General features: G+C 54.8%; 3 protein-coding genes across 3 annotated transcripts; all 3 read left to right on the top strand.

The window, feature by feature from the left end:
* Positions 1 to 249: 249 nt before the first annotated feature.
* J4E84_008031 (uncharacterized protein) lies at positions 250 to 1,930 on the top strand (the record flags this gene model as incomplete). The annotated part of the gene is made up of 5 exons (XM_049390609.1): positions 250 to 476; positions 538 to 613; positions 674 to 950; positions 1,008 to 1,073; positions 1,137 to 1,930. 5 exons carry the CDS (start codon positions 250 to 252, stop codon positions 1,928 to 1,930), a joined length of 1,440 nt encoding a protein of 479 aa, XP_049241710.1.
* Positions 1,931 to 4,740: 2,810 nt separating this feature from the next.
* J4E84_008030 (uncharacterized protein) lies at positions 4,741 to 6,400 on the top strand (the record flags this gene model as incomplete). The annotated part of the gene is made up of 4 exons (XM_049390608.1): positions 4,741 to 4,807; positions 4,854 to 5,267; positions 5,318 to 5,616; positions 5,702 to 6,400. The coding sequence occupies 4 exons, from the start codon at positions 4,741 to 4,743 to the stop codon at positions 6,398 to 6,400; spliced, it is 1,479 nt and encodes a 492-aa protein (XP_049241709.1).
* A 2,825-nt stretch (positions 6,401 to 9,225) lies between these two features.
* J4E84_008029 (uncharacterized protein) lies at positions 9,226 to 13,475 on the top strand (the record flags this gene model as incomplete). The annotated part of the gene is made up of 6 exons (XM_049390607.1): positions 9,226 to 9,748; positions 9,798 to 9,908; positions 9,957 to 10,232; positions 10,285 to 12,899; positions 12,951 to 13,082; positions 13,134 to 13,475. The coding sequence occupies 6 exons, from the start codon at positions 9,226 to 9,228 to the stop codon at positions 13,473 to 13,475; spliced, it is 3,999 nt and encodes a 1,332-aa protein (XP_049241708.1).
* Positions 13,476 to 15,160: the final 1,685 nt, after the last annotated feature.

The raw sequence follows: 15,160 nt of genomic DNA, 5'->3' as shown, positions 1-15,160 counted from the left end.
GTCAGGCATAAGTGGCGTACTATCATCCCATATCTCGTTCCCAGCGTCTATCGGTCCTTTCATGCATGGACGGACAATGTCACCCGAAGAGATTCAACTACATACAGAACTGATAACGGCGATTGTTTGAAGACGCGATAGAATCGTCTTTTGTCGCGCAACCTCATATCTCTAGCGACGAGGCGCATTACCTCTGCTCAGCTGAGGTCAACACTGCAACATCTCAACTTTGAGATAACAATCTCCAAAATGGCCAACAGCTTCATCGCGTATCTTCGAGGCGACCAGAATGCGCCAGGCGAGCGCAAGCTGGTGCAGAAGCTCGACTTCTTCATCCTTACTTTCTGCTGTCTCATGTACTTTCTGAACTATCTTGATCGCACAAACCTCAACAATGCGTATGTTTCTGGCATGAGGGAAGAGTTGAGTTTCAAAGGCAACCAACTCAATCAAATCAACACTGTTTTCACTGTTGGGTGAGTTGAGCATGAAAGGAAAAAGACACGAGAAACTTCTACTAATGTCACAAATCCTCAGATACACCATAGGCCAAGTCCCATGCAACATAGCCCTCTACTACATAAAACCCCGCTACTTCTTCCCAGCATGCATGGTACATCTCCCCCATCCATCCCCTCCACCCACAAGTCACCCTTCCTAACAAGACCACCAGGTAGCATGGGCGGGCCTAACAATGGTAACAGCCGCTGCGCAAAAGCCGCAAGACATAATGGCCATCCGCTTCTTCCAAGCGCTCTTCGAATCCTCCACGTTCGTAGGAACTCACTACATCCTCGGGTCCTGGTACACAGAAAAAGAGCTAGGGAAAAGATCCGGCATCTTCACTGCATCGGGTCTGGCTGGCACGATGATAGGCGGGTTTATCCAGACGGGGATTCATAGTAGTATGGATGGGTTGAGGGGGATGAGTGGGTGGAGGTGGTTGTTTAGTAAGTTTTCAATTCTATGCACACATCTACATACACATGTATTAACATCGTTCTCAGTCATCGACGGCATAATCACCCTCCCCGTAGCCCTCTATGGTTTCCTCCTCTTCCCCGACACACCACGCAAGTAACATCCATGTACGAACTGTTGTGAGACATTTACTGACTTCGTACATCCATCTTTAGGCAACACCCGCGCCCCCTACCTCTCCGCCACCGAAAAAGCACTCGCCATATCCCGCGTCCCTGAAGTCAGCGAACGCACCCCAATCTCCTTCTCCTTCCTAAAACACTGCTTCAGCACATGGTACTGGTATTTCTTCGTCATCCTGTGGATCCTAGCCGGAGAAACCGAATCGTTTAGCACAAACGCCTTGTTGCAACTCTACATGCGCTCCCACCCAACGGAAACATACACCGTAGCCCAGAACAACAATTATCCAACCGGTGTCCCAGCAGTCGGCATAGCATCCACACTCTTCTGGGCGACCCTCACGGATTTCATGGGCGGAAAACGTTATCTAGTCGGCTACTGGATCGCAGCCACCGGCATCATAACCTCTGCGCTCATACTCGCCTTTCCACACTCCACACCCATCCACTTCGGCATGTACTACTGGGCGGGCAGCGTGTACGCCTGCCAAGCCACGTTCTTCGCGTGGGCGAACGATGTGCTGCGGTACGAAGAAGATAGTTTGCGCGCGGTGGTGATAGCGAGTATGAATATGGGGAGTAATGCGATTAATGCTTGGTGGAGTATTTTGTTCTACGGGGCGGATATGGCGCCGTATTTTACGAGGGGCATGTGGGCTATGATTGCGGTTAGTATTGGCATGGGGGTGTGGTGTGCGGGCGGGGTTTGGTGGCAGGAGAGGAGTGAGGGGAGGAGGGAGGGGAGTGTTGTGCATGCTGAGGTTAGGGGGAAGGGGGAGGAGGAGGGGAGGTTTGCGGGGGGTGAAGGCGAGGCAGAGAAGGTATAGGGGGGCTTGGAGATAATGACGTTGTTGTTGTACTTCTACTTCGCGGCTCGAGGAGCTAATACAAACGCCTTGACAACGCCGAATTGTTATGCAATCATACTACCATCCATCCATCAAGAGCACAAACACTATCCTATCCTATCCTACCCTATCCTACATCCCTTATATCAACCCCTATGACACACCACCGAACCTCTGGCTCGCCCTCCCGCCACGCATACTATTCATGAAATCAGCCGAAGGATCACTGCCCAGTCCATTCCACCCATTAGCACCAACACGCTGGCCCTCCCTCTGCGCCTTGTTGATCTTCTCCTGGAGCTGCGAGGCTCCCGAATCGATAAGCTGAAGCTGAGCAAGCTGTGTGTTGAGGACGCGGACGACTTTCGTGAGGGGATCGTCTGGCTTGCCGGTCTTGCTGAGCGTCTGCGATGTGTTGTTGATTTCTTCAATCATTTCCGTGAGGTCTTTGTTGAGTTCGTTGAGGCGGTCTTGCAGTTTTTCGGCGAGCTTGTAGCTAGGTGGTTGTTAGTCATTGGCAAATTTTTAGGGGTGTAGATATAACTTACGTCCTCTCGCGCTCTTGGTCTGGGCCGCGAAGCGTCTCGTTCTTGCCGCTGACACCGTGCATCTTCATGAGGTTGTCAATCTCCTTCTCGTAGCGATCGAGGTAAGAGTCGAGCTCTTGCTGGTTCTCCTCCATCATCGTTAGCTGCCTCTCGACTTCGGCGGCGTCACGCTCGGCTTGGAAGGTCTTGGAGTATAGTTGGCGGACTTTGTCGGAGTTCTCGACGAGCGCCCTGTCCCATGATGCGACTGTCTCGGCTTGCGATTGGAATTCCTTCTGGTACTTGGATAGGTCGGCGGCCCAGCGGGTGATGATCTCGTCCATGGACTTGTTCTTCAGTCGTGATTGCGCTGATGGTGCGGGTCCGGCAGTCGACGCAGCAAGTCCACTTTGGCCTGCATTGTTTCCGCTTGTCGCTCCAGGGGCTGGAGTTGGCTGTGAAGTGGTGTTGGACGACGCTGCTGGTGCTTCGCTTCCTGCAGGCTTGCTGAACAAGCTGGGAGTGGCTCCAGATGTGGTGGTGGTAGCAGTTCCAGAAGCAGCGGATGTAGTGTTGCCGCCTCCCAAACCACTTCCTAGGCTGGGGAACAAGGATGTGTTTGACGATGCGGTTGTCGTAGGCGCACCGCTTGTTGCCGTGGTCGTAGCTCCTGTTGTTGCAGCGGTGCTAGCGGGAGCAGCAGGCTTGGGAAAGCTGAAGCCACCGCCCGTAGACGCTGGTGTGGAAGCTCCCGCAGGCGAGAATAGGCTCGGTGCTGCAGAGCCAGATGACGCAGCGTTGTTTCCACCCAGACTCAGGCCCGAGGTCGCAGTAGGCTGCGAAGAAGCTGGCGCAGCAGATGAGGTACCCAAGCTAAATCCTCCCAATGGCTTCGCAGGTGTCGAGGAGGGGGTGTTGCTGCCCAGTCCGCCAAATAGCCCACCTGCAGGTTTGGAAGCCTGCGCGTCTTGTGAAGCAGGCGCTGACGGACCACCTCCGAATAGGCCGCCCGAGGGAGTAGACGCAGGTGCAGCGGGCTTGTTCGCATCGCCCGAGGCGCCTGTGTTTCCTCCTAGGCTGAAGCCGCCTGAAGGCTTCGCGGCAGATTGTCCGGATGCAGCGCCGAATAGACCAGGTGTGGAAGATGCAGAGGTTGCTGCTGGCTTTTGGCCGAACAGCGAGGATGTGCCTCCGCTAGACTGGTTGTTCTGGCCGAATAGACTTCCACCTGGAGGTGCGCCGGCTGGAGTGGTCGAGGGGAGGAAAGACGTCTTGTTTGCTGCTGGCGTAGCTGTTGGTGTCGAGCCTAGACGGCATGTCAGCAGTCGCGTTGGAAGTCACAGATATGCCCAGCTACTCACTACCTGCTCCGCCGAATCCACCAAATGGAGAGCCGGAAGATGCTGGCGCCGCGCCAGTTGAAGCTCCGCCGAAGAGTCCACCAGCTGGTTTTGGCGCATCTCCCTCCTTCTTCTGTCCGAAGCCAAAACCGCCGCCGAAACCTGGTGTTGAGGATGGGGCCGGTGTAGCTGAGCCTCCGCCAAACAGACCACCACCAGGCTTTGATGCAGGTGTGTTGGATGCACCGCCGAAAAGACCGCCTGAGCCGCCTGAATTAGCTGCACCACCGCCAAAGAGGCCGCCGCCGCCGCTGCTAGCTGGTGTGCTCGAGGTGTTGTTTGCGGTGCCGAAGAGAGATGGCGTCGCGCTGCCAGTGGAGGGTGCAGCGCCAAACAGCGACTTCTGAGGAGTGTTGCTGCCGCCGCTGTTGTTGGCAGCGCCGCCGAATGTGAAGCCGCTCATGATGGCGGGTGTGGAGGATAGCTCTGGTGTTTGTTGTTGATGGGTGATGGAGCTGTTTTGGTCGGCGAGATATCGAGAACGCGCGAAAGTCTAGTCGTGTCGCGCCCGGGGATGCAATGGTCGGTCCGCTAATGGACGAGGTCAAAGAATTGCGCGTAGTCGTGTATTCTCCTCACGCGCATCGACGTCGCGCCCAAAAGTTAGACAAACAGGTGCAAGGGTCAGGGCTTAGCTCCGGTGAATTGTTGTTCCCACCTTCCCGCTGCTGGAGCGTCCAGACCGCTCGTCCCCGCTAATCGAGCGTGCCTGAACGACGACACGCTCAAGCAACGAGGCGCAGTCTGTCGCCTTCGCAGATCACTTCTCCTCCGCCTCTACCTAGGTATAACAGTGACCCAAGTCTCACGACTTCTCCCACAACACACACCCCGTCAAGTATAGCAACATCAATTGCCTGACATGCCGGACGAGCTAGCACCACCCCGCAAGAGCCTAGAGCTGGAAGACCCCGGCGCGAAAGAGCTGGGTATGTCGTCTTGCTAATACGGTGTGTTCATTCTAACATCACACAGCCGACTCAAGTGACGAGCACTTCTCCGATGCTACCGAAGGCCAGCCTGCGCGGTCGGACATGACCTCGCCCATTCCCATCACACGAGTTGAGCGAGTCGACGACGAGCCAGCCCACGGCGAAGTTCCCGGAACAGACGCATACAACATGCGCACCCAAGACGCTGTCCCCGACGAGGTTGAGATTGTCCCAGAAGGCGCACGAAGTCGCAGTGCCTCGCGCGTCAGCGCAAGCGACAGGCCTCTGACACCAGGAGGAACGCCAGTGCCCAAGACAATTGTCGAGAAGATCGACCCCGACCAGCCCAGCTACGGCGATGTCCCCGGTACACTTGCCCACCAGCAACGTCTGGCCGATGCTACGCCTGACGTGGTTGTCAGAGCACCGGAGGAGCCTTCCCAGAGCAGCAATCCAGGTACGTAGGGCATTTCCTTGGTGCCTCCTGCGTACCATTGACGGAAGAAGGGTCACCAACCTCGCATGACAGGTCCCCAATAAGCCCGAGTGACGGCGCAACCGAAGCCGCACCTGAAACACTTGCCGAAGCCGACGCCGACGCCTCGATCGAGCAAGACGACGACTTTGGCAACGCCGACGGTGACGACGATGGTTTTGGCGATTTCGACGATTTCGAAGAAGGCGAAGAGGGTGACGATGATTTTGGGGACTTTGACGATGGGTTTCAGCAAGGCGAGGACGATGCAGAGACATCATTTGATAAGCCCCCAGAACAGCCTCCTGTACCTGTCCCCTCGCCAGGTCCTGTAAGTCGCAGCAATTCTAGTCCACATATACTACTGCCTTGTCCGCTTGCCTTGGTGACAATCTGACTAACCTCTCCTTCTACAGCCCGTCTTAGACTTTGACCAACTCACATCACTTGAAGATATCGTCTCAGCAACACAGCCATACCTTGATGACATGTACCCTGCACAGGACGGCATACCCACAATATCCACCAATCCCGAGGAAACGCGGTCCATATTCCTCTCAGAACGGAGTCATTCATTATGGACACAACTAGTCGCACCGCCGCCACTACAACCTCCCGACTGGGTCCGCTCGCGCATACGGCGGCTGTTCTTGGTATCCCTAGGTGTACCCGTCGACCTTGACGAGATCCTCCCTGCATCAAAACAAAAGAAGCTCATCCTCCCTTCTATACACATACCCGGCGGCTCACCGCGGCCCTCTTCAGACGGTCGAAATAACGGTGGTCCCCTAGGACGCATCAAGCGCGAGAACGAGTCATCCACTTCAGTTGACTCATCAAGTTCAAAACCAGAGCGGAAACGCAAAGGACCGCCACCACCACCCGAACTGGACATCAGCAGTACCATGCAGCTTTGCGCCACAACAGATGCAGCACTGCAAGGGCTGACAGACGAAGAATTGAAGATGCACATCGACCACCTAAAGGGCCTGCAAGAAAGAGCAAAGGAGGTGTTCGAGTACTGGCAGAAGAGGTTAGAAAGTGCACTAGGCGACAAGGATGCCTTTGAGCAAGTCATCGAGAGTCTGGTTGCGCATGCGAAAAAGCTCAGGTAGCCAGTGTCATGTTTCTGAAATACAGTTTAATCATATCTCCGTTGAGGCAGCCATGTTTTGGAGATGTCGTTTGTATCTGACCCCTTGTGATTCGCTAATGTATTCATTTCTTGGGTCAAGCGAACCACAGTTGTAACAGAGCTCGCACATTCTAGTGCCAAAATAGGTGTAATAAAAGGGTGGAGGATCTTTTTCTTCCTCTTGGAGTATCTTTTGTAGGAATACACTGCAGGACCTGTCTTCTGAAAAGTTTCCAACTGCCGCAAGAGAGGTTACCATGTCATATACTACTACCAGAACCACTACCACTACCTTTACCACCACCTATACCAGAACCACTAGAACTGTCTATACAGAGACCGCGGCTGCTACAAACATCACTGTTTTCACAACTCATACAAGCCCCGCAACCACGAACACCACCACAACCACAACCGCAACCATGCCGTACATCGAGATGAGCAATACCTCTGCCCGGACGCGCACAGCACCCCACACATCCCGCGCCTCCTTCACAAACTTCGGCCTCAAACAAATCCGCACAGCATGCCTCGCGGCAAACGAAGACAGTTGTTCAATCTGTCTCGAAGCGTATTCAGACACCGACCCCGCTACAAAGATTAACATATGCCGCCACATCTTCCACAGATCCTGTTTAATGACATGGTTGGAGTCATCATCAACATGTCCCATGTGCCGAGCAAAACTATTCGCTCCCGCACTGTCACCATATTGGTCCTATCACCCATTGCCTTCAATGCGGGACCTCCGGATTGATACTACAAGCGAACGTACGAATCCGAGGAGGAATTTGTTTGAGAGGAGGGGTGGGGTTGGGGGCGTTCCTGCGCTACCGCATGCAAGAACGGATACGGAGTTGTCGATGATGGTGGGGAGGGAGGAAAGGGATGGGCCGGATGCGTCTGATGCTTTGGCGACGTGGAGGATGGCGGCTTCTGAGGAGGGGAGGGAGGGGGGGGGAGCAGGGGGAGACGCGTTTGGATTATTGATGGGATGGGGGGTGTGGGATGGGTTTGGGGGTGCATGTATTCTGCAAATGTGTTTTGGGGCTGAGAGATTTTGAGAGACTACACTGTTGGAATGGGTGGTGTTTGATGACTTTTGATGTGCATGTATTCTGCGGGCATGTGTCGAGGTTGAGATCCTCCAAGAGACTAGGTTATGGCAACAGAGGATCTAGCACCATGAGTGAGTGATCTGTATTCTGCAAACACGTCATGGAATCGAGAAATTTCGGTCGATAGGCTTGCTCCTGGATAGTAAGCGTAGAGACTACGTAGTCGCAAGAGAGGATCCAGCACAACTTGTTGGGTGTATGTATTCTGCAAACCCGTTTCTGAGTGAAGAATTTCCAAATTTAGATGGCTTCCTTGTGTATAGTGGAGGGGTCCCTAGGTGGATACATAGTAGGCAAACCGTACTAATTCGTCACGATCCACATGACTGATCTTGGACATGTATATCGTGTTGAGTGTCGTGAAATACCTTGATGTTGCAAAAGCAAATCTAATTTCTGTAGGGTTGTCCGCTGCGTGGAACTTGCTCCCGGGGCGAGGACCCGGGGAGTGTTCGGATGCGCCGACCGGGTTCCCCAATCTTTCCTTGCTTTGGTGCAACGGCGAGTCGATTTTGGACAGCGCAAGAACACGTCCTCGCATGTTAGCCAGCATGTGCCGGCATCCGCTCAGACACGCTTACTGCAGTCGGCCGGACGGCCGGGAGAGACCCTGAGCGAAGCGACGTGCTTTGTGAACAAGCGTACCCCACCGTACGCACCATCACAGAGCCCCTCTGTCAGCTGTCAGTCAGCGCACGATAAGATATGAAGAGCATCGCCACACTGCGTATTGCGATCGATGGCGCTGAAACCACGGCACGAGTACGGCAGGTGCAGTGGCATGCAGATCAAACAGGAGAGCAGCGCAGAGCTGCCGTGGCTAATTTAGAGGCGCCTTCACAGTTGGCCGTGGGCGTTGAAGTCCTTGGTGTCCGCGGTGTGGTGCGATGCTAGGCGATGCCTGTTCCGCGCGCCGTTAGCAGCGAATAGGGGTAATTTGCCACACTGGTGGGTGCAGGTGGCTTCGGTCGCACTGCCATTCGTCGCTCTGTTCGTAAACTCGTACGTGCTAGTCGATGGCACGCGGACGGGAAATGCATGGTCACACTTCATTCCGCGGGCCATGACGTCGGCGGTGTGCAGTGGTGTTGTGCTGGAGGGCTGAATTTGCGGTGGTTTGTTCACCAAGTGGCCGTTGGCAGCCATAGTCCGCCCTGTCCGTTTCTGAGCTCGGCCGTGCACGTGTGGACCCACCCGTGCAGCACGCAGCGCTAGGCAGTTCGCGACGTATCAACTGTCATCTTCGCGTCCAGTCTGCTTTCCCAACCCGGCAGCATGTCGGGCAATCCTTTTGGCAGTGAGGCAGCATAGTGTAGCACGCCCGTGACGCTGCGTTGGGCTGGCGTGTTCCGTCTCTCTTCCGCCGCGCTCCCCTCTGCTCCTCCATCGTGTGGCGTGCGGCTATTCTTCACGCTGCCTAGCTCCCGCGCTAGCCCTGTTTGAGCCATACTGGATATCCATTCCAGCGGGGCCCCTGCTTGCGCTTCCTCGATACCTCTCGAGTTCATCTCGCGATCCATCAGCATCCTCGCAGCCGTCTGCACCGGCAGACTCTTCAGTCCCTCCTTTGTCCGTTTCCGCCTGCCCTCGCACCGAAACTTGACCCGCCGCACTTCCGTCCTCTCCCCCGTTCCAGATGCGCACATAGCAGCCTTTTGAGCCTCGCACCCTTCCACCCGCCGCCACAATGGCCGCAGAGACGTACTCGAGCGTCTCAGCCATCATCCGCAACCTCGCCCGCCAACATGACCCCACGCGAGACCCCAGCTTCAGCGCACAGGTTTCGGCCAATGGAGCCAAGATGGCCGCCAACGCCATCGCTCTGCCGGGCCCGGAGAGCGAAGAGAAGACACAACTCGAGCAGGAGCTGTCGGCGCTCTGCTCAAGAATAGATTTCCTCGAGCACAAGAGCAGCCACGCCGCGACCAAGCAGGGCCAGTTCCCTCTGACACCCGCACAAGAGCCACCGGAGGAGGGCGTATTATATACACAGGCCGGCGTCGTGCGCGGCAACAACGGCCCACCCGTCCAGGGCCGTCGGGGATCCAACAAGGAGCGCGCCATCTGGGTGTCCAACTGGCTCGCAGCCAAAGAGTCGAATGGCGACCCCGAGCAGCCCGCCGCAGCCCTCACCGAGGAGCAGCTCAACTATCTGCGCGTACACCTGAACCAGCAAGCCGACCAGATAAGGAACCAGCGCGAGCATATTGGTAAGAGCGTGCAAATGGAGTCGCATGCGCCCATTCTGACATCATACAGACAACCTGAGCCAGGAAGTGAACAAGCAGTTGACGACACAGAGCATGGTATTCGAACACGGCATTGAAGACATCGGCGCACTCAAGAGAGAACTCGGCAAACATCAACAGGGTAGGCTCTGCAGCCTCACATAGGCGTTGACACGGCTGACATATTTAGCCAACTTGGCTTTCCAAAAGGCACTGCGGGAAATCGGCGCCATCGTCACGGCCGTGGCCATGGGTGACTTGAGCAAGAAGGTCTTGATCCATGCTAAGGAGATGGACCCTGAAATCACTCTGTTTAAGCGCACGATCAACACCATGGTGGATCAACTCCAGGAGTTTGCTAGTCAGGTTACATTCCTCGCCCGAGAGGTCGGCACCGAAGGCAGATTGGGCGGTCAAGCCAACCTACCAGGAGTTGCTGGTATTTGGGCTGAGCTGACTGACAGTGGTACGTTGTGATTAGGGTTCCACTATCGGCCCGATGCTAACGTGTCCTGCAGTTAATGGGATGGCCAAGAATCTTACCGACCAGGTGCGAGAGATCGCCGTAGTCACCACCGCAGTCGCCATGGGTGACCTCAGTCGCAAGATTGAACGTCCGGCCCGCGGAGAAATTCTGCAGCTGCAACAGACCATCAACAGCATGGTGGACCAACTGCAGTCGTTTGCGACTGAAGTATCCAAGGTGGCCAGAGATGTCGGTACCGAAGGAAAGCTCGGTGGTCAGGCTGAAATCGCTGGTGTCAAGGGCATGTGGAACGAACTCACAGTGAACGTCAACGCCATGGCTCAAAATCTTACTACACAAGTGCGAGACATTGCCCAAGTGACAACGGCTGTCGCGCAGGGTAACCTCACCCGGAAAGTCGAAGCCGAATGCAAGGGTGAGATTTTGGAACTCAAGAACACGATCAATCGCATGGTGGACCAGCTGCAGCAATTCGCCCATGAAGTCACCAAGATTGCGAGAGAGGTCGGATCCGAGGGTCGCCTTGGTGGCCAAGCTACAGTGCATGGTGTTGAGGGAACCTGGAAAGATCTCACTGAGAATGTGAACGGTATGGCCATGAACCTCACAACACAAGTGCGAGAGATCGCCGAAGTCACTACAGCCGTCGCAAGAGGAGATTTGAGCAGGAAGGTCAAGGCAGAAGTCCAGGGTGAAATTCTGTCCCTCAAGATTACCATCAACACCATGGTGGACCGTCTCAACACGTTCGCACAAGAGGTCAGCAAGGTGGCCCGTGAGGTCGGCACAGACGGTATCCTCGGCGGCCAAGCGCAGGTCGACAACGTGGAAGGCAAGTGGAAGGACCTCACCAACAATGTCAACACCATGGCCCAGAACTTGACGCTGCAAGTGCGAAGTATCTCCGAGGTCACACAGGCCATCGCCAAGGGAGATATGAGCCGCAGAGTGCACGTGGACGCCGAAGGAGAGATTCGACTACTCAAAGACACTATCAACGACATGGTTATGAGACTAGACGAATGGTCTCTTGCTGTGAAGCGCGTAGCTCGCGATGTGGGCGTAGACGGAAAGATGGGCGGCCAAGCAGATGTAAGAGACATCGACGGCAGATGGAAAGAGATCACCACAGACGTCAACACCATGGCCCAGAATCTTACGTCCCAAGTGCGCGCTTTCGGCGACATCACTAACGCTGCCATGGAGGGCAAGTTCACCCAAATCACCGTCGAGGCTTCCGGCGAGATGGACGAGCTGAAGCGCAAGATCAACCAGATGGTGTCCAGTTTGCGAGAGAGTATCCAAAGGAACACGGCAGCCAGGGAAGCCGCCGAGTTGGCCAACAAGACCAAGTCCGAGTTCCTCGCCAACATGTCGCACGAGATCCGAACACCCATGAACGGTATCATTGGAATGACCCAGCTTACGCTCGACACAGACCTTACGCATGCACAACGAGAGATGTTGACTATTGTTCATAACCTGGCTGGTCAATTATTGACCATCATTGACGACATCCTCGATATCTCCAAGATCGAGGCCAACCGCATGGTCATGGAAGAGATTCCGTTCTCAATGCGAGGCACAATCTTCAACGCCCTCAAATCTCTGGCATCAAGAGCCAACGAGCGGAAGCTGAACCTCGCCTACGACGTATCCTACAAGGTGCCCGACTACGTTGTGGGTGATTCTTTCAGGTTGAGGCAGATTATCCTCAACTTGGTCGGTAACGCTATCAAGTTCACAGAGCTAGGAGAAGTCAAGGTGGCCATCTCCATGGCGCAAGAGCAAGAATGCGGCCCAGATCACTACGTGTTCCAGTTTGCTGTTTCCGACACTGGAATAGGCATCCGTGGCGACAAGCTCAACCTCATCTTCGACACTTTCCAGCAAGCGGACGGTTCCACTACCAGGAAGTTCGGTGGTACCGGCCTGGGTCTATCCATCTCCAAACGTCTCGTCACCCTCATGGGCGGTCGTATGTGGGTCGAGTCAGACTTTGGCAAGGGCAGTGTGTTCTACTTCACATGCAGAGTACGTCTCGGCACGCCGGAGGTTACCGCCATCCGGCCTCAGCTCGTGGCGTACAAGCAGCACGCCGTCCTCTTTGTCGACCAAGGCAACACTGGCTTCTCGGACCAGATCATTGAGCACCTCAAGACACTTGACCTCGTACCCATGGTGGTTAAGTCGATTGAGGAGGTTCCTGAGACGACGAAGAGGACCGACATGCCCTATGACTGCGTTATCGTTGACAACGACAACACAGCGCGGGAGCTCAGGATTGCGGAACGCTTCAAGTACATTCCTCTCGTCATGCTTACGCCACATGTATGCATCAGCCTCAGGTCCGCGCTTGAGAATGGTATTTCGAGCTACATGACAACACCCTGTCTGCCGATCGATTTGGGCAACGCGCTCATTCCCGCACTTGATGGTCGCGCCGCACCTCTTGTCTCGGATCACTCCAAGTCTTTCCAGATTCTCCTGGCTGAAGACAACGCTGTCAACCAGAAGCTTGCTGTCAGGATTCTGGAGAAGTACCACCACAGAGTCACTGTGGCTAACAACGGTCTTGAAGCCTTTGAGCACATTCAGAAGAAGCGCTACGACTGCGTGCTTATGGACGTCCAAATGCCCGTCATGGTGAGTTGAGCCACATTTCTCGATGCAAGTACACCACTAACATCATCTCAGGGTGGTTTCGAAGCCACAGCAAAGATCCGTGAATGGGAGCGTGAGAACGGTATCCCGTCAACACCCGTCATCGCCCTCACAGCGCACGCCATGGTTGGTGATCGCGAGAAGTGTCTCGCTGCACAGATGGATGTACGTTATTATGATATCAAGACCATTTCCTGCTACTAACGCCTATATCAGGACTACCTATCCAAACCCCTCCGCCAGAACCAACTCATCCAAACAATCCTGCGCTGCGCCACCGTCGGCAGCAGTAGCAGCACAATGTACGACCACACAAGCGAGTCTCGCTACACAGCATCCTCGCACCTCCCCAGCATCAGCGTCCCCGGCCGGGAGAACAACGGCGGCGCCTCTTCATCACAAGGCGGCCTCCCCAGCCCCGGCAAGAAGCGCCCACAGCTCGAAACGCGCGGCTTCACAGAACGCGGAGGCGGAGCGCAAAGCCCAAACCTGCTGGCGGTGGATCAGACGGATAATGGCAGTGTCGAGAGAGTACGTTCCTTGTCCGCTAGTTTGTGAGTAAATTGACCCTAATATGTGTGTGTGTTGTAGCTTTTGCTGCGGAGTCACAGTAGCTGAGAATTTTTTTGTGACGTTTAAAGGAAGAGGAGAAGGCTTGATTAAGCTCACTTGAAAGCCCGCCCTTGGCCTACTACAAAACACCAAACTACACTCGGAAAATGCATCGACGACTACTACCGCTATCGGACGATTGTCTCCTTCGCGGACAGACGTATTATCGAGATCATCGGATACCCCGCACATACAACACAACATTTCTAGGCTGGTGGGAGGGAGGGGCGAAGGTAAAGGTAACATGGATGGGGATTGTGGATGGGGGGTTGGGTTGGTTTGGATTCGGGTTTGGATTGGGTTACTGAGTATTGGCGTTTTTTTTTTGAACCTGTCCTTGTCACCTTGTTTTGTTGGTTGCTGCTACCCACGAATCTTCTTCTTGTGCGAACCACTTTTTTGCATATTTGGGCGTTTAGTTCATATGGGTTTGCCTCGGTGGCTTGATTGGCGTGCTGCTGTTGCTCTCGTCGCTGTTGTTGTCGTGGTTGTGTATAGGATACCTTCGCTTTATTCAAAGGATTGCACTTGTGTTTTGGTGGGCGCGAGAGTTGCCCTTGCTACGTCCGCATGCATGTGTGATTTGGGGTGAGAGCGGTAGTGGGGCTGAGAGTCGCTCTTGCTACTATCTCATGGATATGTCACTCTGTTCGGAAATCTGCTAGTTGTGCTCATCGGTGAGGGCGGCCGCGGGCCAAGCGAGGTTTAGCCATACAGCGTCTTGTAATCTCGGGACTTGCTGCCTGCTTCTGTGACTTTGTGACTTTGTAACTATGGGGTGACCAGTAAGTTCGAGTTGTACGGGGTATATGCCTCAAGTGATATGTCTAAATCCCACCTACTGCAGCGAACTAGATAATTCGCACACTTGCTTTTTGCCAGGCGCGGGGTGCGAGACCCGCAGACTCGAGGGCTCTGTCACCCACACGAGTATGGGGGCCCGGAATGGGCAATTGCTAATTGCGACGGATATGCTCGCCCATGGTATCTATTTATGATAGACGTCAAAGCCACTACATGCAGCTAGTTCACTATCTAATTTCGCGTCTCTCGCGCGCCTCGCTTGACGTCGTTGTACATGGATGCACGCCAAGCTCACTACAGGCGTGTTTGCTGACCGGAGCATCAGAACAGGGCAGAAAACAAAGTCCTTCAGCTTTCAGCCTCGTGGCCAACTCAGCAGCTGGGTAGGACTGGGCTTTTTTCACACGCCCTGTGTAGCGTTGGTTTGCAGCATTTTCGCCTGGAGACGTGCTTTCATTGATTTGATTGGTATCGGATGACATCACGCTTCGGCTTAGCAAAGGCTGCCCTTTCTCGGTAACGGCGGAGGGGGACGCGACATGTCGGACTGCGCGCAGTGCCTTTCGCATTATCTTTCCCTGTCGTCAAGTCGTCGCTCAACCCACACCCCACTGCGACAAGGCTATCATGGCCCCAATACGGTAGACGGGAGCGCCTTGTTCGCTTTCCTAGTCTGCTTCTTCTTCAACTTGTGCTCGCTTCTTTGTCGCAACCTCGTTGTTTGCATTTCACAACCTTCTTCGTCGCTTCCTGCTTCGTCGTACGCCTACAAGGCCCGCGCAACCAGACGCGTCGCGCCCGCACATCGCAACTGCCTCGACGGCGCC

Source organism: Alternaria hordeiaustralica (assembly GCF_023758085.1).
Source record: "Alternaria hordeiaustralica strain BMP 2776 chromosome Unknown scaffold_19, whole genome shotgun sequence".
In the NCBI taxonomy this organism is placed as follows: domain Eukaryota; kingdom Fungi; phylum Ascomycota; class Dothideomycetes; order Pleosporales; family Pleosporaceae; genus Alternaria; species Alternaria hordeiaustralica.
This window is presented reverse-complemented; position numbering and strand designations above follow the sequence as displayed.